The 22,208-nt window shown below is 42.9% G+C and overlaps 1 protein-coding gene across 1 annotated transcript; it reads left to right on the top strand.

Moving 5' to 3' along the window:
- Positions 1–370: 370 nt before the first annotated feature.
- Slc28a2 (solute carrier family 28 member 2) lies at positions 371–21,563 on the top strand. The gene is made up of 19 exons (XM_035446833.1): positions 371–451; positions 557–627; positions 4,525–4,538; positions 6,235–6,238; positions 6,928–7,019; positions 7,837–8,020; positions 10,502–10,643; positions 11,595–11,708; positions 12,006–12,083; positions 12,468–12,548; positions 12,947–13,027; positions 15,176–15,301; positions 15,384–15,514; positions 15,862–16,030; positions 16,182–16,379; positions 16,935–17,016; positions 18,219–18,317; positions 18,504–18,615; positions 20,856–21,563. The coding sequence occupies exons 1-19, from the start codon at positions 371–373 to the stop codon at positions 20,971–20,973; spliced, it is 1,977 nt and encodes a 658-aa protein (XP_035302724.1). The 3' UTR covers positions 20,974–21,563.
- The last annotated feature ends 645 nt before the right edge of the window (positions 21,564–22,208 follow it).

The following is a 22,208-nucleotide window of genomic DNA, read 5'->3' as shown; positions in this document are numbered from 1 at the left end:
AAAATTACTAAATGACCTTTGATTTGAGAAACTAAGGTTATATTTCAACCCAGGTCCTGGAGCCCTGGGAGGCCCACTGATTCATTTCAGTTCTTCCCTGCCCTTAATTTCTCATCTGTCATATTGCCTCTTTTTCCATAACCATTCACAACAAGAAATCAGTCTACTTTCAGTATTTATTCCATTAATCTGCTCCTAATCTTTCCGGTGCTCATTCTTAATAGAAGCAGATGACTTTTTAAAGAAGTTTCATCTTGTGTTCTCTGAGAGGATCTGGCCTTAAAAGTCTCCCTCATCCCACAAGACAAAAGGAGAAATCTGCCAGCTTTAGCCTTGAGTTTGTTTTTCAGCTGAGGAAAACGGGCAGGCAATGGAGAAAGAAGAGGGAAGAGAGTCTGCTTCCCAGGCCACAGTGGAGAACGGCATTGAGAACCTAGGTCTGGAACTCATGGTAATGCATGTATTTGGAGCTGCAGTGTGGCTTTAGCTGCTTTCTCAGTCTGTTGACTCTCTGATAGGGCTACATGGCCGATCTCACCTTTACTTTTGTTTACAGGAAAGAGGAGATCCTGAGAGAAACAAAAAGATAGACTCAACACAGGAACACAGCCTGAAGGATGGCCAGGGGTAAGGATGTTCCAGAGTCCAGCTTAGAACTTGGGGGTGGGGTGGGGAAGAGAAGTGAGTGAAAGAGAGCAAAGCTATTCATTCTTGGACTGCTTCACTCACAGACAAACCAGAATCACTGCACAGTCCCACATGTATGTGTTTTTATTTTGTAGAATTAACTGAAGCATCAGCCCATGACAACAATAAGTCCATCAGTGTCTGCTTAGATGACATTAAAAAATAGCAATAGCAATAATAACAGTAATAATGGCTAACATTTATCGAATGCTGTTATGTGTAATTAATTTAATTTTTATAACAGGCAAGTACTAATTTTAATACTTTGATTTAAATTAGAGCACTGAGACTTAGGAATGAATGTACTCATATCTATTAAAACAAAACAAAACAAATCTCTCCGAGGCCAGGCCTTGTGGTGTATGCCTCTAATCCCAGCACTTGGAATGGCAGAGGTGGACTGATCTCTATGAGTTTGAGGCCAGCCTGGTCCACATAGTAAGTTCTAGACCAGCCAAGGCTACATAGTGGAAACCTGTCTAAAACAAAACAAAACAAAACAAACCCCACCTCTGCCATGACCAAACATTTCTGGAATGCCCAAACAAAAGGACTTTCTATGGAGACTAGAAAGAGATGATTATTTGGGAGTTAAGGGAAGGGCCTGATGAGGGAAGCTACAGTCCTTAGTGCTGTGTGCTCAGAGTTGAGGAGGGAGGAGTGACCAAAAATATTTGAATTTGAACATGGACCCGCTGTCATTTCTAATGTCAAAGGACAGTTCGGGTAAACTTGCTCAGCTGGAAGCCGTGTTCTGTGGTGTGAAAGGCCAGGAATTGCTAAGCATACAGAGCAGAATACTGGGTAGGTGGTGCAGGGGGTGTGAAGCTATGACCCAAAGACGCTCTAGGATAAAAGATTATTTTTGTTTGTTTTTTCCTAAAAATTAATTAACTCAGTAACATCTTCACCTTTTAATTGTCTCATGTTCTATAATTTCCACAATTCGTTTTATTTATTTATTTATTTGTCTTTGAAACTGAGTTTCTTGTAACTCAGATTCTCCTCAAAGTCACTATGAAGCTAATACTGGCACTGACCTGCTAGTCCTTGTTTATAACTCTGAGGTGCTAGAATTACAGACCTGCACCATCATACCCTGCCTAGTTAGCTGTAAACTTTTATATAAAATATCTATATCAATTGATGCATACTTTATATTTCAATATATTTTTGTTTTTCTACTTTATTTTTGGGTTTTTGAGAAAGGTTTTTTTGTGTAGTCTTGACTGTCCTCTTCCTGCCTCTGCAACCCGAGTACTGGGATTAAAGCTGTGTGCCACCACATCCAGCTGCTTTTCTACTTCTAAAAAAACATTATTTTTATTTTATGTTTATAAGCGTTTTGCCTCCATGTATGTATGCATGTCCATCACATGTGTGCAGTGCCAAAGGCAGCCAGAAGAGGGCACCTGTGGGTATTAGGCTCCAAATCTGTATCCTTGTAACTGATGAGCCATCTCTACAATCCTCTACTTATCTTTTTATGCCATGTATCTACTACTTGAACAATCAACTGTATATTTTTTGTAATCACAATATTTCATATTTTGGTTAGCAGTTTAGCAGTCAACAGTGTTAATTCTGTTTAGAATTATATCTGAACTCTATGAAGCAATGTACTGGTTTCTTTGGTTTGTTTTTTTCTTGTTTGGTTTTGAGTCTTTTCTTCTTTTTGTTTTGTTAGAATATTACTATGTAGTCACAGATGGTCTGGTACTCACTTGATAAGCTAGGGTGGTATTGAATTTACAACTGTTCTCTTACCTTATCTTCCTGAGGGCTGGGTTATATGCAGGCTGTTAAATGCATAAGAGTGGAATCTCTTGCCAGTATAGTGGTGCATGTCTGTCAACCCATGAATTCAGAAGCTGAGGCAGGAGGTTGAGTTCTGGTCTCGATGAGTATGAGAATAGTTTGGGAAGTATAGTAAGATCCTCTTTCTGAAAAAATATTTTTCTCTTTGAGCACAGTTTAGACATGGATATTACAGATATATTTTCTTACCTACCAGGTAAGATTAGCAGTTTAGTTTGTGTAGTCTCTGATGCATTTACTCAACTCTGCCACTTTAGTGAGAAAGAAGCCACAGATAACAATAAACAAATGGGCAGGGTATATTCTAATAAAACCTTATTTAAAAGTATGTAACATTTACACACTTAGCCCACCCACCACTACAGTTGTCAACCTTTAATGGAGAAGAGCTAATACAGCAAGCTTAGATCTGTAGCATTGACAGATTGTGTAGGTACTCCATGGTTGATATGAAGTTACCAAAGGGAGGCCACTGAACAAGACACCAAGAAGAGAAGCATACTAGCGTTACCTCAACCATCACATGTAACGGGTGTGAAGATCCTCAAGAATTTGAACTCTTTAAATTCTAGTAAAAACTTCATGCTCCCCCTCCGGGTTACACTCCTCTACTTCTAAACGTGACTTGCTAATCATCTATGTGGTGGATGTGGGACTTTTAACTTCATCCTCTTATTCCTTAATTATTCAAATAGCACCTATGCTTTTGCTTGCAAAAGAAATATACACATGGTCCCAACCTGAAATTGGCATGGGGCATAGTCATGAGATAGAACAGCATCCCTGGGAAGACTCCACTGCCTATCAGAACAAATGCAACCTCCAACTTGGAGAGAGAAGGGCTCTGGAAGGAAGAAGCTGAGGGTAGGTTGGACAACCCACTGTATAGGTTCTTCATGTCTGTCTGTCTGTCTGTCTGTCTGTCTGTCTGTCTGTCTGTCTGTCTGTCTATGGAGCATTCTTTTTCTGTTGCTCAGGCTAGCCTCATGCTGCCTTTCCCTGCTAGGTTTTCCCCTGGCTTTCCAGTCCCTACTTGGCTTTCCACATGGATTATTAACATCTTTTTGTTTTGGAGACAGTTTCCTGTGCAACAATAACATCCGGCTTTTAAGTTCAGAACCAGTTGTGTACATAACTGACAATGGAAAAGTGGTGCTTCAGATGATGAGTTTGTGATTAGGAAGACAAGGGCACATCTCGTGCCTGTGACTTATTTCTACTATCAGAGTGTGACCCCTCTTGTGTTGTAGTAGCTTTGTACAGCTGGAATTTAATTGGGTGTAAAAATAAGACCTTTGACGTTTTGAAAGACTCTGGTCCCCTGTGCTAAGCAATCCTCACCCTTTGCGCACACCATCAATTGATTCTGGGTTGACTCTTTTATTTCCTTCTTCAAGCTGGAGTAGCAAAGATCCAGGCAGGGGCCACAGTGTCTGCTGTCACTGAAGCTGGATTCCCTGAGAGCTCACTCAGGCTTTCCACATTAATGGCTAAATGAATTAACTCCAGGTTCTAGCAGTCTCCAAGACTCCATCTCCCTCAGTTGGGAGGAGAGTTTCTATATCTTGCAAGTAGGTTTACTAAGAAAATCCATGAACATCTTTGTTGCTGGATCTGATGGTGACTAAAGTCATGTTCAGCTAGTACTTCTGATTATGCTCACCTATCTCCTTTCCACCTATCACTTGGGGATGCAGGCAGTAAGCATGTGAGAATGTTGTCGTCTGTCAATACCCAGAAAGCCTCCCATACAAACGCTTGGAGGCAGAGGCAAAGCATCAATGTTCACTCACCTAGCGGTTAAACATCTCAATTCAATTTCTAGTTATAGCACAGATACTAATGCTCAAACTGTACCACTATGTGGTATAAAGATCTTGGTACTGTTAGCAGGATGCTGGACCAGGCAGGAAACAGAGCTCACGGGCACTTACACATGTGCTTTTGTGAACTGCTTGGTTAGTTTAAAAGGTTGAAAAATCTTTACTTGTTTTGTTTTAGAACATTTCTCATTTACAGTCCATCATCGTTTTGTTTGTTTGTTGAGACAGGGTTTCTCTGTGTAGCCCTGGCTGCTTTGGAACTCACTCTGTAGACCAGGCTGGCCTCAAACTCACAGAGATCCACTTGCCTCTGCCCCCCAAGTGCTGGGATTAAAGGTGTGCACCACCACCACCCAGCTTTTTTGTTTTCTTTTTATCACCAGAGGCTCAGTTCTAACTCGTTATTCAAGGATTCCATTGTTCATGGGTTTTGCAAATATTTTTAAGTAATTTCTGATGTACTTTAGTTCCCAGGAAATGGTGGGTTTGTGGTGAAGAGGTGATGGCAGAAATGCTAAACCTGTAATTTCTGTCTACTCTTTGACCAATATATGGACCTTCCTATTTTGCAGTGGCTTTGCTTGAATGTCATTTAATTGGACATAGCTTCAAGCCAGCTTCACCTTATGTATTAGGAAACAGGTGGCATTTTTTTTTAAAACTAGAATAACCAGACGAGTGTTTACTCATAGAGAGGACATTATGAATAAAGCATAGTGACATATATGCATGAAAATACCATAATGAAGCCCAATACTAACTGGAAAAAATTAAAGAAACCAAAGCCAAAACCAAGAGTGGCTGGAGAGATGGCCCAGTGGTTAAGAGCTTGTAGTGCTCTTTCACAGAACCCAAGTTCAGTTCTTAGTACCCACATCTGGGGCTCACAACTGCCTGTGACTCCAGCTCCATGAGATCTAATATCCTTTTCTGGCCTCTTCATGCACAAGCTCTGCCTCCACAAATACACACATAACAACAAATAAACAAAAAGAAGACAGATGTTTGAAAATGGTATGAAGTAGAGCAGAACCATGGGGAAGGATGGTATAAGACCTAAAGTTTGAAAGAGTGAAGACAATCTATTCCTAGCCCGGAAGGAGTATGGTACAAGAGAACCTGGTAGGATAGTCAGATCAGAATCCCTCCCTGCTTATGTGTGGGTCTCAGCTGTTCTGCACTGAGATTTCCTGTGAGGTCCCATTGGCAGAACCCCAGTAGATAAGCCAAAGGGTTTGTAGTCCGATGGGTATAGTATTCACAGACTGAACTTCCAGGCCCCAAGCAGGGCAGCGTGAGGTCTTCTTGGAGGAGCAAACCTGGCACAAATGGGAAGGCTAGAATTAAAATGAAGTGCCTTGCTTGATGTACTTCATGAATGCTATTCCAAAGGTAACGATGCCTCAGCTACTGACACTGTAAACATACTTTCTGGCTCACTACTTTTTCCACTAATGGACAAGGCAGAGGTCTTGAGATCCCACACGTCCTCCTGAGGTGATGGGCTTAGACAATCCAAGGGTGATGAGGATAGTTCTCTCCCTCTTTGACTTCCCTGTACCTGAGAACGTACAACCTGCTCAGATAAGTCAGGGTTGGACTCCCTGCAGAAGATGAGAGGATAGAGGTAGGGATGAAGAAGGAAGGATATAGGGTTATGACAGGCTCAATCTCAAGTTAGATGAGAGAGCTAACAACAGAGAAGGGGCCCTAAACTGTGTGGACCAAATCCCCAGACCATTTAACAGTTCTAAAAATGTCTATGTTTTTAGACTGGTCCCATTCCTGGGCTGGTCCCATTCCTGACTAAGCACCATACCTTAGCACCATAGTCACAAGGACACCGATAGCTGGGCTCATTTTTTTCTGTTGAAAGTAGACTCTTTTTGCTCACTTGGCTGCAGAGGGAGGTGATCTGGGGTCAGGTAAAGTAGCCTGGCATGATAATAGATAGAGAGCTTAGATTCAGAAGCCAGGCTACTCAGCTTCCAGATCTACTCCTTACGACTTCTGTGACCTCAGGAAATTTACTCAACTTCCCTGGCTTTTAGGTTGCAGTAACAACCTCCAAGGTTCTTAGAGGAACCCTGTTATTATTTGCAAAGTTCTTTGAGCCCAGCCACATGGGAAACACTATACAAAGCAGTCTTGATCTGTCGACATAGAGACTCTGGACACTGCTTTTTTTCTTTATTATCTGCCAGTGTGTGCACAGCTACTAAAGGCTGTGTGTGATTTTAGGATGCTATGATAGAATTATCTCTAAGAAGGACAGACTGAATATGGAAGCTGAACATCACCTGTTCAGCTTAGGAAAATCACAAAGAGTAAGTCCCTAGCATGATTAGTGTTCACTTCTGTGGTAGGAAATTATCAAAGATGTAGCTCCTCTAGGCTGTGTAGGGTCATTCTGATCTGATGCCCAGACACAAGGTTTGAGCTGGCCTTTGGGGCCTTGCTGGAACACTATAGAATAGCCACCAACTGAGTAATTTTCTTCACTGGCTGAGAACAAACTCTGCCTTGGGCTGTCCAAGGTTTAAGAGTTGCACAGACAAGATGAAACAATTCTCATGTTTTAATTTTGGCTTCTCATCAGGAGGAATCTAAATCCTTTCATCAAGGCAAGAAGTTTCTTCAAAAGACATGCTGTTTTGTTCAAGAAGATTCTGCTCGGTCTCTTGTGTGCAGGTGAGATTATGGGAATTCATGGAAAGGGGAAACATAGACATTTTTAGAACTGTTAGCTTGTGTCAATATTATTGCTGGGTAAAAAGTAATATCACTCATAAATTAACCTACAGGCTATTTGAGATACAGATTTTAACTACCTGTAGGTAAGCCATAATTTATTGCCTCATACCCAGAAGGATAAGTAAAACAGAGAAAAGCTATACTTCAAAACTGTACTATTTAGGTGCCCTCTCTATATCTATATCTATATCCATATCTATATCTATATCTATATATCCTCTTTTTTAGTGCTTAGGTTTGACTCAGGGCACAGCTCTGTAGACTTTATGAAAGATGCCTGTCATACATAAATTATTTACTGGTTTATAATCAAAATCAGTGCTATATATTAGTTTTGAAAGTCAGAAACCTTGTTTGTAGTATGCTGTCAATGACACGTGAGACTTTGATTAGAGGCAGCTGGGATAGTGAGATCAAAAATTATCCTTGGAGGCGAATCTGGGAGCATTGAGAAAAACACCACATAGCTTTTCCTCCTTGTGGCAGCTCCTTTTACATCACTTAGCTCAAGAGAAAAGGTTAACCGTTTGACATTTCAACATAGCTGGGGTAAAAAAAAAAAAAAAAAAAAAAAAAAAATTCAAGAAGAGGTGTCCAATTTCCGAAGCATCTAACAGTGGATATTGACCACATCTAAGGGATAGAGTGAGGACAGCAGCTAAAACAGAAGGGGACGAGACTTCACCCGGAGCAGAGAGGTTTGGCCTCATGCTCCATGGATGCTCAGTCATGCTGACTTTCACTCTCTTTGTAGCTTACGCTGCCTACTTCCTGGCAGCTTGCATCCTGAACTTCCAGAGGGCACTGGCATTATTTGTCATCACCTGTCTTGTAATCTTCATCCTGGCTTGCCACTTTCTGAAAAAAATTGTTGGTAAAAAATTAATAAGCTGTCTGAAGCCCTTTAGAAATCCCCGCCTGATACGCTGGGTGAAGTGGTAAGTGCAATCAGCTTTCTTGCTGCTTACAAAACACCTAAGAACAATGTGCAGGAGAGGCTGTTTCGGCTCGAGTTTCAGATGCTTAGCCTATGGCCTCTTAGCCTCGTCAATGTTGGCTAGTGATGGGCAGAATATCATTGTGGGACGTGAGCTGGTGAAGCAAAGCTGCTCACATCATGAAGACCAGGGGCAAAGAGAACAGGAAGGCAAGGGACCTGGGACAAGGTGAAACCTACAAGGGCATGTCCCCAGTGACCAATTTCCCCCAATGAGGCTCCACCTACAGCTTCTACCACCCCCAAATGGTCCTTTTAATTGTGAATGTATCAATGAACAATCTCAATTATGAGATGGAAGGCCTCTCTCTTGCCTCCTTTCTCTTCCCTTCCCCTTTCTTTCTCTTGTTTTTCTTTTCTTTTTATGGGACAAAGCCTCTAGTCCAGGTTGGCCTCAGAACTCTATGTAGCCAAGGATGACTTTGAACTTCTGATCCTCCTGCCTTTACCTCTTTGAGTGCTAGGGTTACAGGCATGTACCACCACACTCAGTTTATGGAACACTGGGGATTGAACCCAAGGCCATGCGCATCCTGGGCAAGCCTTCTACCAACTGAGCATCATAGCCATCTCATTTAACATTTTAACACTTTGACAGTTCCCGAGAGGGCTCCAGGCTCTTTCCTACACAAAGGCAAAGTGTAGAGTACACATAGCAATGGACCTTTGAGCTGCAAAGCCCAGTCCAGTTTCTTCTAGCCTTGGGTCAATATTACTGGTGCAGATGGAACTCCAGATTGGGGAGGAGTTTCAGTCTGAGATCCCAAGAGCCTATGACACACGTGAGAAAGCTCACGTTTCTCTTTAATGGGGTGGTTAGAGCAGAGACGTGCACTTCCATTATGCTACCAGCCAAGTTGCTTCTCTCTTCTCTCCTCCCCTCTAGTTTTCCAGAGCCCCTACCTGCTTTTGTGTTTGCAAACTAGATCAGTAGTTCTCAACCTTCCTAATGCTGTGACCCTTTAATACAGTTCTTCATGCCGTGGGGACCCTCACCCATAAAATTATTTTTCTCGCTACTTTGTAACTGTAATCTTGCTAGTGTTATGAATCATAGTATAAATATCTGATATATGAACCCCAAAGGGCTTGTGACCCACAGGTTAAGAACTATTGTCTTAGAGTCTAGGAGCAAACTTGAATTGTCATCAGCATAACTGAACTGGATTCTGCAGCAGCTGTAAGTTGATCTAACTATGCCATGTCCATGTGCACTGACTGTAGGCCAGACTTTCTAGAAAGTCCCTCTTTTCTCATTCTCCAATGAATGCACAGAAAATAGGTGTTCAATAATGATAATTTGGAGAAATAATATATAGCCATCGGTGTTGTATCACTGATTTATTTGACAATATGGGAGAAGGGAGAAGAAGCCAAATGAATTTATTCATTAAATAAACTTTTGGAAGCTGGATTTTATTCACTTTGAAAAAGGGATGTGTAGAAAAGAGCCACGCGTTCAGTCCAGTCCTGAGGTTCTTTTACTGCATTGCACTGGAGGTGTCATCTCAGTGACACAGCTTCTTTTGCTGCATTGTGCTGAAGGCATTGTCTCAGTGGATCATGTGTTTCCTTTTGTATTGCTTTCACCTGTGATCTCCTTTCTAATTCTCTTCATTTAGATTGAGGAAATTCATCTGTTGTTTTGTTTTTGAGAAAGGGTATGTGATGTAAGCCAGGTTGGCTTCAAACTAACTGTGAAGCTGAGGATGACTTTAACCTCTTTTTTAATTTTTCTATATGTGTACAAGTGTTTTATCTGCATGCACACATGTACACCACATGTGGTGACCACCGTGTTTAGAAGAGCTTCTGAGCCAGTTCTCCAATCCCAACTTTAAAATCTTGATCCTCCTGCCTCCACTTCTTAAGGCTTGCATCGCCATGACTGGCTCCTTATTTATTTTAGTAGGCTGGGAATTGGACCCAGGGTCTTGTACATTCTAGGCAAGTGCTCTGCTAAGCTACATCCCAAGCCGCCAGTCTCTGTATTGAAATACATTTGGTGCAAGTAAAGACGATACGTCCGTAAATGACTTATTTAATTTTCACCCTTGTAGTTGTTAAAATTGAGTAGCTATCCATCTGGGACTAATACATCCTCTCCTTGTTTTCAGTATTTTGATTGGTCATTAGAAGCACCTTCATGGGATGAATCTCTATATTAAACTTTATTGATATGGCTATATGAGAAAAGAGAAGTCATATGATTTATATCATCAGATTAGACACCCATTTCTATAAATTGGGGGGGGGAGAACAGAAGCTAGGGAAATAGCGGGTAATTCTCACCGTCCATCTCTGCCTAATCAGGAGTAAGCCATTGAGTTATCTCACTGAACCTCAGACTAAGCTGCCTGGCAGAGAGTTGTTGGTTGCTGGTTCGATGAGTGGTGACCTAGCTCTGGCATTCCACCCTTAGGGTATTCGCAGGAGCCTCTGTTGTTGGCCTTATCCTATGGCTGGCTCTCGACACAGCACAAAGGCCAGAGCAGCTGATCTCCTTTGCAGGAATCTGTATGTTCATCCTCATCCTCTTTGTCTTCTCCAAACACCATAGTGCGGTGAGTTTGGGGTATTTAGGTTGGGTCTAGTAACACACAGTAAGGGCTAAGTAGAAATTACAAAATATATGTGTCATTATAGAGACATAAAACTAAGTAACAACTCCTGGAATTTTATTCTCACAGTCTTATTCCTAGGAGAAGTTTGAAAGTTTTTAGAGACCCGCCTGTTAGTTGTTCTTGTGGCATGTATGGATCTATTCGGCACTAGAGAAAAATAAAAGAACATATAAATCAGGAAAGAAAGAAACTAGAATATGACAGAGAATCAGCTGGAAGTTATTTGTATACATGTATCATGAGTATCATGTAACCTATTTTAAAAATCTGTATGGACATAATTGTCTCTTTGCACAATGTCACCTTATTTTTCCTTGCCAGTCTCCCTGTTCCCTATGCCATTGCCTTGGGGTACTATTTCTGTGATGAAACACCATGACCAAAAGCAACTTGGGGAGAAAAAGGTTTATTTGGCTTATTCTTTCACATTCAAAATCCCAAAGGAATTGGGATCTTCAAAGGAAGTCAAGACAGGAACTCAAACAAGGCAGGGACCTGGAGGCAGGAGTTGATGCAGAAGCCATAGAGTAGTGTTGCTTATTGGTTTGTTCCTCATAGCTTGCTCAGTTTGCTTTCTTATAGGACCTAGGAGCCCCTGCCCAGGAATGGCAGCACCCACAATGGGCTGGACCCTCCCACATCAACCATTGTTTAAGAAAATGCCCCACAGACTTGCCTACAGCCCAATCTTATGAAGGCATTTTTACAATTGAGGTTCCTTCCCCTTAGATGACTTGTGTCAGGTTGACATAAAGCTAGCCAGCACAGCCGTGTTACCCTAGACACACTGTTAACACCCTCACTTAACTCCATTCCCAGCACAAGGTTGAACCAGGCAATGGCCAAGCAAGGTTTGGAACTCATGCTTGAATACTTTCTTTTGGATCCCAGGTGTGCTGGAGGACAGTGTTTTGGGGCCTGGGCCTTCAGTTCGTCTTTGGGATTTTGGTCATCAGAACTGAACCTGGATTTAATGCGTTTCAATGGTTGGGAGATCAGATCCAGGTACAGGGGATTGAGTGTCAGAGTTTCAATCGTCTGGAACCCTGGAGAATATAGATTTGAGGGAAGCAGGAGGCTTTGGGACTATGTCTTCATGGTGGTATTGGGGAAGCTGGTTGGGTAAAGAGAGAAAGTAATGGGATCAGGTGGGAATACAAGCCAAGAGAACTGATTTGCTGAGTCTGTCATTTTATGGCCGACTCTTGGGACATGGCCTGCTTACAGGTGATCACACCTGTGAGCACATCTTCCTCTGTGTCCTGCCTGTCCTAACTCTCACCCCTTATTCCCCCCCTTCAGATTTTCCTGGCTTATACCGTGGACGGCTCCAGTTTTGTTTTTGGTGATGCACTGGTCCAAAATGTTTTTGCTTTTCAGGTAATTCCTATTTTGTGGGCAGGGATGACAAAGCCGGTGAAAGGGTAGAGGCATAAAGCAGAGAGTGGTGGGTGTGTTCAAGAGGTCAGATGGTCTTTACCAGTTTGACCTAGAAAGAAGTCCACTCCCCCTCCCCCCCCATGATCCTTAACATCATGAAATTGATTGAAAGGTAGGTTCGGGGAGAGGCTCAGGAAATATCCCATGGTTCAGTACTGATAGGCTGACAGGTTTGCAGTACATTTTGAGCTTATTCCTAAACTGCATTGTGTCAAATGCCCTGGGGATTCCCAGAGCTTAATTTAGAGGCACACAGAGCTTGCTTGTGGCACACACAGCACATGCAGTACAATCTCTCACCTGTGGCCGCCATTCTCATTGCAGTCCTTGCCAATCATTATTTTCTTTGGATGTGTGATGTCTATTCTCTACTACCTGGGCCTTGTGCAGTGGGTGATTCAGAAGGTAAGTCCACGAAAGGACCTTCAGCTTGGACCTGTCAGGGGAATGGACGATGCTGATACTTTCTCTGGGGAAAATGATTCCACATGGGACATGGAGTCAGAATGGATGTGGGAAAGCACCCACCCCTTTAAGCATCCTGATACCCTTAGATAGACTGAGGCAGAACATGGTAAAAAGCTGGGCCAGACTGCCCTTTTATATTGGGTGTGATAGGCTTCATCTACAAGTCCCAGGGCCTGAGTTCTCTAATATGTTTGTAACTTGTTTGGACACTCTGTCACAGGATTTCCCTAGTTCTCAGTTTCCTTGCCAGGAAATGGAGTCATGGGAGGGGCTTTACTGGACGTTACCCAAGATTTCTGCTAACATAGATGATTTAGGAGTCTGGATTCTTGTAGATTGCCTGGTTTCTGCAAATCACCATGGGTACCACTGCTGCCGAAACCCTGGCTGTGGCAGGAAACATCTTTGTAGGAATGGTAAGTACTTGGGCCTTCTGCTTTTCTTTTCTCTTGAGAACAGAGAACTTGGCAGAAAACAAATTCAGAAAGAGGATTTTCCCTTCTTTCCTCCCCACCGCCTTCCTTTTGTCCTGAAACAGTCTCATGTAGCCCAGGCTGACCTCTCTCATTACATAGTTGAGCATGACCTTGAATTCCTGATTTCCCTGCCTCCACCTCCTGGGGACTAGGAGTGCCACTAAAGCACATGCCAGTAAACAGCTCGAAAAAAACACTTTTTTTGTTCGTTTGTTTTGTTTTTTCGAGACAGGGTTTCTCTGTGTAACAGTTCTGGCTGTCCTGGAACTCACAAAGATCCACCTGCCTCTGCCTCCCAAGTGCTGGGATTAAAGGCACTTTTTTTCTTATGAAAAGCCTGAGAAATGAAGATTGTGAAGCAGTTGGTCCCTTATGAAAGAAACCTCAGAGGGCCAAAGAGAATTTAATTCATTGCTTTCATCCTTGATGCCTAATCCACAGCCTAGACACACTATCTAAAAGGTGCTTAGCTACTGGTCCAGTTTCTTACATAGGAATATAGGTGAAAACTGTAGTCCAAACCTTATCCCCCTCAGGAGCTATCAAGGATGTTTGAGCTACCATCTAGTATCTTGGTGTGGCTCACTGTGATCCCCATTTTCTGAGGTCAGTGAAGAGGCAATGGCTTGTCTTGCTCAGGACTAACAGGGCTCTTCTCCAGAGGACTCTCTTAGTGCATCCGTCTGTGTGGAATAAAGGTGCTGTTTGTGTGGAATAGCTGTCCTTCCCTGTTGCTGAGATAAAATAGCCACCCCCCCCCCAAAAAAAAGCAAATTAGGGGAGAAATGGCTTATTCTTGACTCACAGTTTGAGAGTACAGTCGTCATGTTGGGAAGATCTCGGTGACAGAAACTTGAGGCAGCTGACATTGTTACATCCTGTCAGGAAGCAGAGAATGGTGTTTGTGCCCAGCTAGCTTCCTCTTTAATGCAACCCAGAACCCAAGCCTAGGGAATGGTGCTACTCACTGTTAAAGTGGGTCTTCCTCTCTCAGTTAACCTAATTAAAGCAGCCTCTAGAAGGCTGACCTAATCAAGATAATCCTCACAGGCATTCCTAGAGTCTTGGCTCCTAGACGTTTCTGTCAACTGTTGATAATGAGTGTTAGCCATTAGTGTTAAATATTTGCTACTGACTGACCAAATCACCACCAGGGATGCTCATTTTTCAAAGGGGCAAGAAGTTAACTAACATTGAGGTCTTTTTCTTCCAAAGTCTTAGGCTGATTATCTGCTTTTGATATGTTTTCAGAGTACTTCTGATGCTTCTACCATAGGCCTCAATTTTTGCTAAAATGATCTACAATCAGTTTTGCATTAATGATCTTGTAGTGGCTAGATCCTTTTGTTGTCATTCACTAAAGGATAAACGACATCCTAGATTGAGGCTAGGTGATTTCTTAGCTGAATCTTCCTAATTAATAAAAACTTTACAGACATTTCTTTGTTAATTTATTAACATTTATTTAATGACACTCTCTCTCTCCCTCTCTCTCTCTCTCTCTCTCTCTCTCTCTCTCTGTGTGTGTGTGTGTGTGTGTGTGTGTGTGTGTATAAGCATTTGTGTGCCATGACACTCATGTGGAGGTCAGAGGACAACTTGTGGAAGTCATTTCTCTCCTTCTACCATGTAGGTTCTAGATACTGAACTCAGGTCTTCAGGCTGAGCTTTCTTGGTTGCCTGGTATTATTATTATTATTATTATTATTATTATTATTATTATTTCTTTATTACTGGCTTAGATAAGTTATTTTCAGTTCATTTAATGCATATTTTGTGGACATCTAGTGTGTGGCTAGTAAGTCCACCATACTACGTAATTCACCCAGTAAGTGTGTGGATTTGGACATGGTAAACAAAATAAATGAATACCAGTTGTCTACAGTATTTTATAACATGCTACGGAAAGAGGTGAAAACACAGTCAGCAAGGAGATGGTTGGGCAGGTCTGAAGCCTAAGGGCAAGATTATTTGTTCACTGGCCGAAAGGCCATGCATCTGATGGGTCAGTTCCCTGCCTAGGATAAACACTTTGATATGGGGCATGTGACTCTTGGTATGTGATGGGTTTTTTTTGTTTGTTTTTAGACAGAGGCACCTCTGCTCATCCGTCCCTACCTTGCAGACATGACCCTCTCTGAAATCCATGCAGTAATGACTGGAGGCTTTGCTACCATTGCGGGCACTGTGTTGGGAGCCTTCATATCCTTTGGGGTGAGGCACAGTTCGAATTATCTCTCCTGGTGCACCCATGTTGAGCCCCGCAGTGGTGCCAATCCCCCGTCTGGCCTTACAGATTGATGCGTCATCCTTGATTTCTGCCTCAGTGATGGCTGCGCCTTGCGCACTTGCCTTGTCCAAACTGGTGTATCCGGAAGTAGAGGAGTCCAAGTTCAAGAGCAAGGAGGGAGTGAAACTGCCCGATAGGTGAGCCAGGGGAAGTGTATAATTTGGGAGATGGGAAGGTGTGCTACCTAGAGAGGCCTTGCATTGGTAGAGACTTCTAGTCACCCTGAAGGAAGAATGGTATTCCATGTCTCCTTTTGCTATCTCTGCATCCAGCTTGTCATTTTTGTCTTGTTTTGATTTAACCTTCCCACCTAGCATTAACTCCTTCGGCAATTACTCCATGTCCTTGGCATCACACTGTCTTGGCCATAACATCTGAATCACTTCAGAGTAAGGGATCCCATCACCTCTCACACTTCAGGGGCAATGGACTTCTCTTCTCTGAGGAGCTGAGGTAGCATATACTTTATGCCCAATAACCACAGGGAGGAGAGGAATATCCTGGAAGCTGCGAGCAATGGAGCCACAGATGCCATAGCCCTTGTTGCTAACGTTGCTGCCAACCTGATTGCCTTTTTGGCTGTGTTGGCCTTTGTCAATTCTACCCTTTCCTGGCTGGGGGAAATGGTGGATATACATGGACTCTCTTTTCAGGTAAGTCTTATATGTGTTGGCCATGTTTTCCTGACCCACAGTAAGCCAAGAGAAAGCCTGAGCAGAAGAGGGAGGGGTAAAGAGGGGACAGCTGAGTCTCCAGGGAGGCTCCTGGTACCTGACCATTGTCTGTTCTTTCTCTTCCACTTAGGTCATCTGCTCCTATGTCCTTCGGCCCATGGTTTTCATGATGGGTGTAGAGTGGGCAGACTGTCCACTGGTGGCTGAGATAGTGGGAGTCAAATTCTTTATAAATGAATTTGTGGCCTATCAACAACTGTCTCAGTACAAGAACAAACGGCTCTCTGGAGTAGAAGAGTGGATCAATGGCGAGAAACAGTGGATTTCTGTAAGTTGTGATGTTCCAGAAACATCACAGAGTGAAAGGTTTGGGCCATGCATATCCCAGGGAAGGCACAAAGTTCCACACAGATGCTATAGGCCCACAGGATTTCCCAGGGTCCTAGCCTAACCACAAGACAAGCAGAAGCTTATGTCTTAGTACCGAGCTTCCACCCCAGGTCTGTGTGTTATTTCTCTTCTGAATTTGGCCCAGTTTTGATCTATAAGATAATTGTTGCTTCCTTACATTGGGACAGTCCAGGGAACACACATTTTGGATGTTCTGAAGTCCCTTTGTTTACACATTCAAATTGCTAGGAATTGATCTTCTATACATCTTCTTGTCTCTTTTCTCCTTATCTTTAATAAGAACAGTGCTGGGCAAGGAGTCTTGTGGTATTGCCACATCTAGACAGCTGTTGTAACTCAGGGGCCAGTTATTTTCCGAGCATCTTTTATGGTTCTGTAGAAGACTGTAAGAAAGACTTGGTGTGCCCTGGAACTTCTACCATGGTTGTGAGACACAGCAGGACTGAACGTATCTACTTGTTTTTTTCCCCAGGTGAAAGCTGAAATTATTGCAACATTTTCACTCTGTGGATTTGCCAATCTGACTTCCATAGGAATCACACTGGGAGGCTTGAGTGAGTTGTTAAATTCTCCCAGGTTCCCAGGACACCAGACAGCTTGCAACCTTTGCTCACTGCAAAGCTGAGGCTAAGCATAGATGCTGATATGAAGTGGGCCTCTGAGGCCACGTGTAACTCAGAGCTCGTGCAGTCAGGCTGACTATTGGTTGAGTCCTTTACAATTAAAGCTCTATTTGTGTCTTCTCTTTCCTGCCAAGGCACAAAGAGGGTTTATTTTTATTTTCCTAACAAAGGGAGAAGTTATTAAAATGGTATTTCTATCTTGCCATTAAACTGCCAAAGGTACTTTCTGAAATTAAGCTACTCAATACTTTTGTTTTTCCAAAAAAAGTGATATTTGTATAGGAATCAAAAAAGAAAGAAATGAAAGGAGACAAAAAAGCAAATAAATAGAAAAAGTGAGTATTGTACATTGTCAGATTAACCGCTATGAGTCCTGGAGTACAGAGGGCTGATTAGTTTAAGCAGCGTCATTCTGATTGCTGGAGAGACTCCAGGAGATAGGGAGTGGTCCTGGAGGGCAGAGTCTATCAGAAACCCAAGCGCCTGGAAGAGACAAGTTAGAAATGGGTCTTAGAAGAAATAGAATATGAAAAGAATGTGTGAAAAATGCCATTTCTGGTAATCATATTCTGGGATGGGATTATTAAATTTATTTCCTTGATAGCTGCTTAAACATTTGAAAGTGAAGCAATTTCCTTTTGGCTTATCTTTCCCCTTCTGTTAAACACCTGTCCATGTTGTTCTACTTCTGCTACTTGGTAGCTGTGATTCTGGAGGCTAGGGTGAGATGGATGCTGCCCTTTCTCGTCCTCTGGCTTGCAACCGTCCATCTAATTCCAGTCTAGACTTAAGAGTATATATCTCAACTGGCATACACCAGGCATGTACTTGCTAGAATCCGCTCAGAGCCTTGCTTGACTCAAATATATCTGAATTAGATTCCAGAACCACTGAGGTGAGGATCAGATATACAATCTTTGACCCAGGAAAAGTATGAGTTCTTTATCAAGACTAATGTATGTACACACCTCTTTAGGACAGCTTTAGCAGCCTTAGGTGGTTGGCCATAGGATACCACTCGCCTGTTGTGTTGTGGTTTTTTCCCCCTTACCTTCTTCTGAATGAGGACTCATGGGCTACCCCTCTTTGCTGTATGGGGAAGACATCCAACTGCTTTCTTTTGTTGCCCATAGCGTCGATGATGCCCCAGCGGAAGAGTGACTTGTGCAAGCTTGTGGTCAGGGCCCTCTTCACGGGCGCTTGTGTTTCCTTTATCAGTGCCTGCATGGCAGGTAGGTGCCTAAGAGCTGTCTCTGGCAGAGATCACAGCATCTCTCTCAGAAAATTCTCTTCACTAACTATCCATCCCATAGTCACCTCATCCATAGTGTTAGCAACTCCCAACCAAACAATAAAGAACTTTGGGGACCATGTGCCAAGTCTTCCTCCTTCACGTAATGCCTGTCTCCTTTGTGCAGGAATCCTCTATGTTCCCAGGGGAGCTGAAGCTGACTGTGTCTCATTCCTAAGCACAGGCTTCACCAACAGAACCTACGAGACCTACGTGTGCTGCAGAGAGCTTTTCCACAAGTAGGTGAACTCCACAGTTCCTGCTCGACTTCTGGATGTTAGAGATAGGAGGTCTTGCGTCTAGTCCTGTGTACATTGTATGGAGTCTATTAGGCACAACATGAGTGTTGGTGACAGTCTCCACCTGTAGTCTTTTCTCTCATTATCTTTGGTATATTAGCCCTACAGCTCTGTTTATTGGCAGCATGTGGAGGAAGTTACTATATTTATTGAAATATAGTTCATAGGTGATGATTTTACAGGAGTCCTACTTGGTAAAACTCGGAGGGTTTTTTTTTTTTTTTTTCAGATAGAAATGGAGCAGACTATCAGGCATGGTGGTGCACGCCTTTTGTCCCAACACTCGGGAGGCAGATGCAGGTGGTTCTCTGTTGAGTTTAAGGCCAGCCTGGTCTACAAGAGCTAGTTCCAGAACAGTCTCCAAAAGCTACACAGAGAAATCCTGACTCAAAAAAAAAAAAAAAAGAAAGAAAGAAAGAAGGACCAGGAGAAGACAAATGGACAAATTTACAAGATAAACAGATAACTTCTAGTTCAGATAGTGTAAAGGTAATCTCATTTATTACATTCTAGAATATGAAAAGGACCTATCACTGAGACAAAGAACTGGTTTGGGGACACATAAAAGGAAGGCATGAGGAATTGGAATATTTACACATGTGCCCTGGTTGAAGTCTGCAGGGATAGGGAGAGCTTTAGGAAGCAAAGCTGGCACAGCAGAAAGGCCTGTGTGAGAGTCTAGAGAAGCTAGGCTTGGACGTGCAGGGTTCTGGACAACAGCATGGTTAGCTGCGATTTACATAAGGACATTTTGATAACAAGGAGAGCAAACACATGCTGTAACAGTCTCAGCAAGAGGTGGTGAGATGCTTAAAGGTACAGGTACACTATACCAAGCAGAGTCAACAGGACTGGTGGTCCTCAACTAGATAGGAGCAAGGCCCAGGGTGAGGAGGAGAAAGAACGCTCTTATCTGTCCTGAGTCAGTGTGTTCATGACAATGAGAGCAGGACCAGAACAGGAACAGGAGTAAAAGAGAAAGGCGTGGCCTCCTCCAGTCCTGGATTTGTTAATTTGGAGGTTCCTGTGTGAACACCATATAAAGTCACTCACAAATCAGCTGGAGTCTGGGACTCAGGGAGAAACCAGAGCTGGAGTCTGCTTAGGAGGTGATGTATATGCAAGTGATCTGTTCCCTGTGGGGCATTCAGATGTTAGCTGCATAGCAGATCAGGAAATAAAGTAAAAGTTTTGGGTATTGTTAAAGAGGAATTTATAAACTGGATAGGTCTTTAGTCTGGTGTGTGTGTTCTCAGTGGATTTTCTAAAGCCACATTCTAAGAGCCATTAGCAGCTAGAACCTGAAAGAAATGTCTTTGGACTGGAGGGAATGAATGGTTAGCATGCTGTTAGCGGTTAGCATGCTGCTCTTGCTGAGGACCTCAGAGCACGCATGCACGCCGGGTAGCTTCTGACCAGCTGCAACTCCAGCTCCAGAAGGGTCCATGCTTAAGAACTCCGAAGGCACCTGCTCTCACATGCATACATCCACACCCACACATAGACATCTAAGTTGAAGAAACTAAAAGATGGATATATATATATATATATATATGTATATATATATATATATACACATACACACATATGTATGTATACCTATACATACACACATGCACACGTATGTAATGATAATAACTGAAGAAAAAGGATACTAACTTGAGAGGGGAATATGGAGGGCATGAGGGAGTGTAGTTGGGGGGACTAGAGGGAGGAAAGAGGGAAGTGGTGTAATTCTACTTCAATTTGAAGAAAATGAAAATTAAAGAAATTCAAAAGAGAAATATCTTTGCCTAATTAATTTATACCAGTTAAATGTAAGCATTTGTCTTTCTCAAAAGGAAAGTTGTCTTAGGTTATCAGCTTGTTTTAAAAATTCAAATCAATTCTAGATCGTTTATAAGGCATTCATTTTGTCTCAGCTGTCTGGAAATGTTATTTCTAACTGGACTGACGTTAGGAGGTGGCCATAGGGCAGACACTGGACACAATTCCATGCTAGCATTAACTAAAGTGTGAGCAGCAAAATATATTTAAGTGGAGCTCATTTCATTGGCTGTAGCCAACAGACCCACTCACAAGTTTGGGGTTCTGTTCTCAGCTACTTGATAAAACTTGATACATTGCTCTGCCTTGTCTGTGTCTGACGCATGCGCATCTCCTTGGCTTTATCGTTTCAGTACGTGGCTGAATGGCACCAACATGCCTTCTTTCTCGGGTCCCTGGGAAGACAAGGAGTTCAGCGCCATGAATCTTGCTACCTGCTGTGACCTCTACAACAGCACTGTCTGTGTATGAGGCTGGCAGGGCCATTTCCACGACAGAACGGGTTTGCGTCGCCAAACACACACTGAAGCTTCAAATTCTACAAGGATCACACTAGAATCCACCATGTGAAAGTTCTGGATTCACTGTAGTCCTGCATAAAAGTCAGCACACACCTTTTCACTGGGGTGCCAAATCCCAGACAGGAATTACCTCATGGGCCCTTCTGGGCCAAATTATGGTAGGAAAGCAGCTAAGGGGGAAAATATCTGTGTGGTAAGGGCCAAGATGCAGGTTCAATCCCTGACCCGGCCTGGAGTCTCAAGAGTGAGTAAATCCGAAGTAGATGCTTAGATTTTAATGTGGAAAGGTGGCAGACCCCTGTGATCATAAGGATAAGACTACAGCTAAGGAGGATGGCCTCAGCCTGGGTTACAGAGTGAGATACTGTTTCAAAACCTAAAAGTGTTTCATAAAAGTGATGTAGTATACCATGTGTCCTTGGGAAGATATGGAGGTGAAGAACTGTATTTCTAAAGTTCTGTGTGAAACGCATATGGCTATTTAAAAATAAGTTTTTTTCCTGTTGCCAAATATTTGTAAACTTGAAAATTCCTTACCATTCTCACACAGTAAGAGAAATGTTCCCTGTACATAAAATGCTTTTTTAAAAGAGGATTTATTTCATTTTTTAAATTGTGTGTGTGCTGTGTGTGGGGTTTATATGTGTATGAGTGTAGGTGCCAGAGAAGGCCAAACGTGGGGCCACCTGGAGCTGGAGTTACAGGTAGCTGTGCCACCAGATGTGGATACTTGGAGATGCAGTCAGGTCCTCTGCAGGAACAGTACACAACCACAGAGCCATCTCTCCAGCCCTCTGTCTATAAAATTCTAAGGGTTACCCATGTGAAAGGCCTTTACTTTGTTTGGCATTCTCCTTCAGTGCCAGCTACCTGTGTCTCAGGTTTACAGAAGATCCATTACAAATAGTTCTGGCTCACCTTGTAAAAAATGCTTGCCCAGTGGCCTGAGTTAGATCCTGCGAGGACTTCTCAGAGCAGAAATGGTTTGGGGGCACTTACAACCAGGGCTACTTAACAATTACAGCAGCCTCACTGCTCTTAGCTTCAACTCAGTAAGGGGCCAAGCAAGGTGACACGTGCCTTGGATCTCTGTGAGTTCAAGGTCACATTGGTTTACATAGTGAGTTTCAGAATAGCCAGGGCTACATAGGGAGACCTTGTCTCAAATAACCAGAAGGAAAAGCC

Source organism: Cricetulus griseus, chromosome 6, assembly GCF_003668045.3.
Source record: "Cricetulus griseus strain 17A/GY chromosome 6, alternate assembly CriGri-PICRH-1.0, whole genome shotgun sequence".
NCBI lineage: Eukaryota > Metazoa > Chordata > Mammalia > Rodentia > Cricetidae > Cricetulus > Cricetulus griseus.
This window is presented reverse-complemented; position numbering and strand designations above follow the sequence as displayed.

Bases quoted from the DNA above. Each gene is read 5' to 3' on its own strand.
- Slc28a2 (XM_035446833.1), top strand. From the start codon at position 371: ATGGAGAAAGAAGAGGGAAGAGAGTCTGCTTCCCAGGCCACAGTGGAG. The intron at 15,302-15,383 runs GTGAGGCACAGT...CTGGCCTTACAG, and splicing joins GAGCCTTCATATCCTTTGGG to ATTGATGCGTCATCCTTGAT. The intron at 15,515-15,861 runs GTGAGCCAGGGG...CAATAACCACAG, and splicing joins GGAGTGAAACTGCCCGATAG to GGAGGAGAGGAATATCCTGG.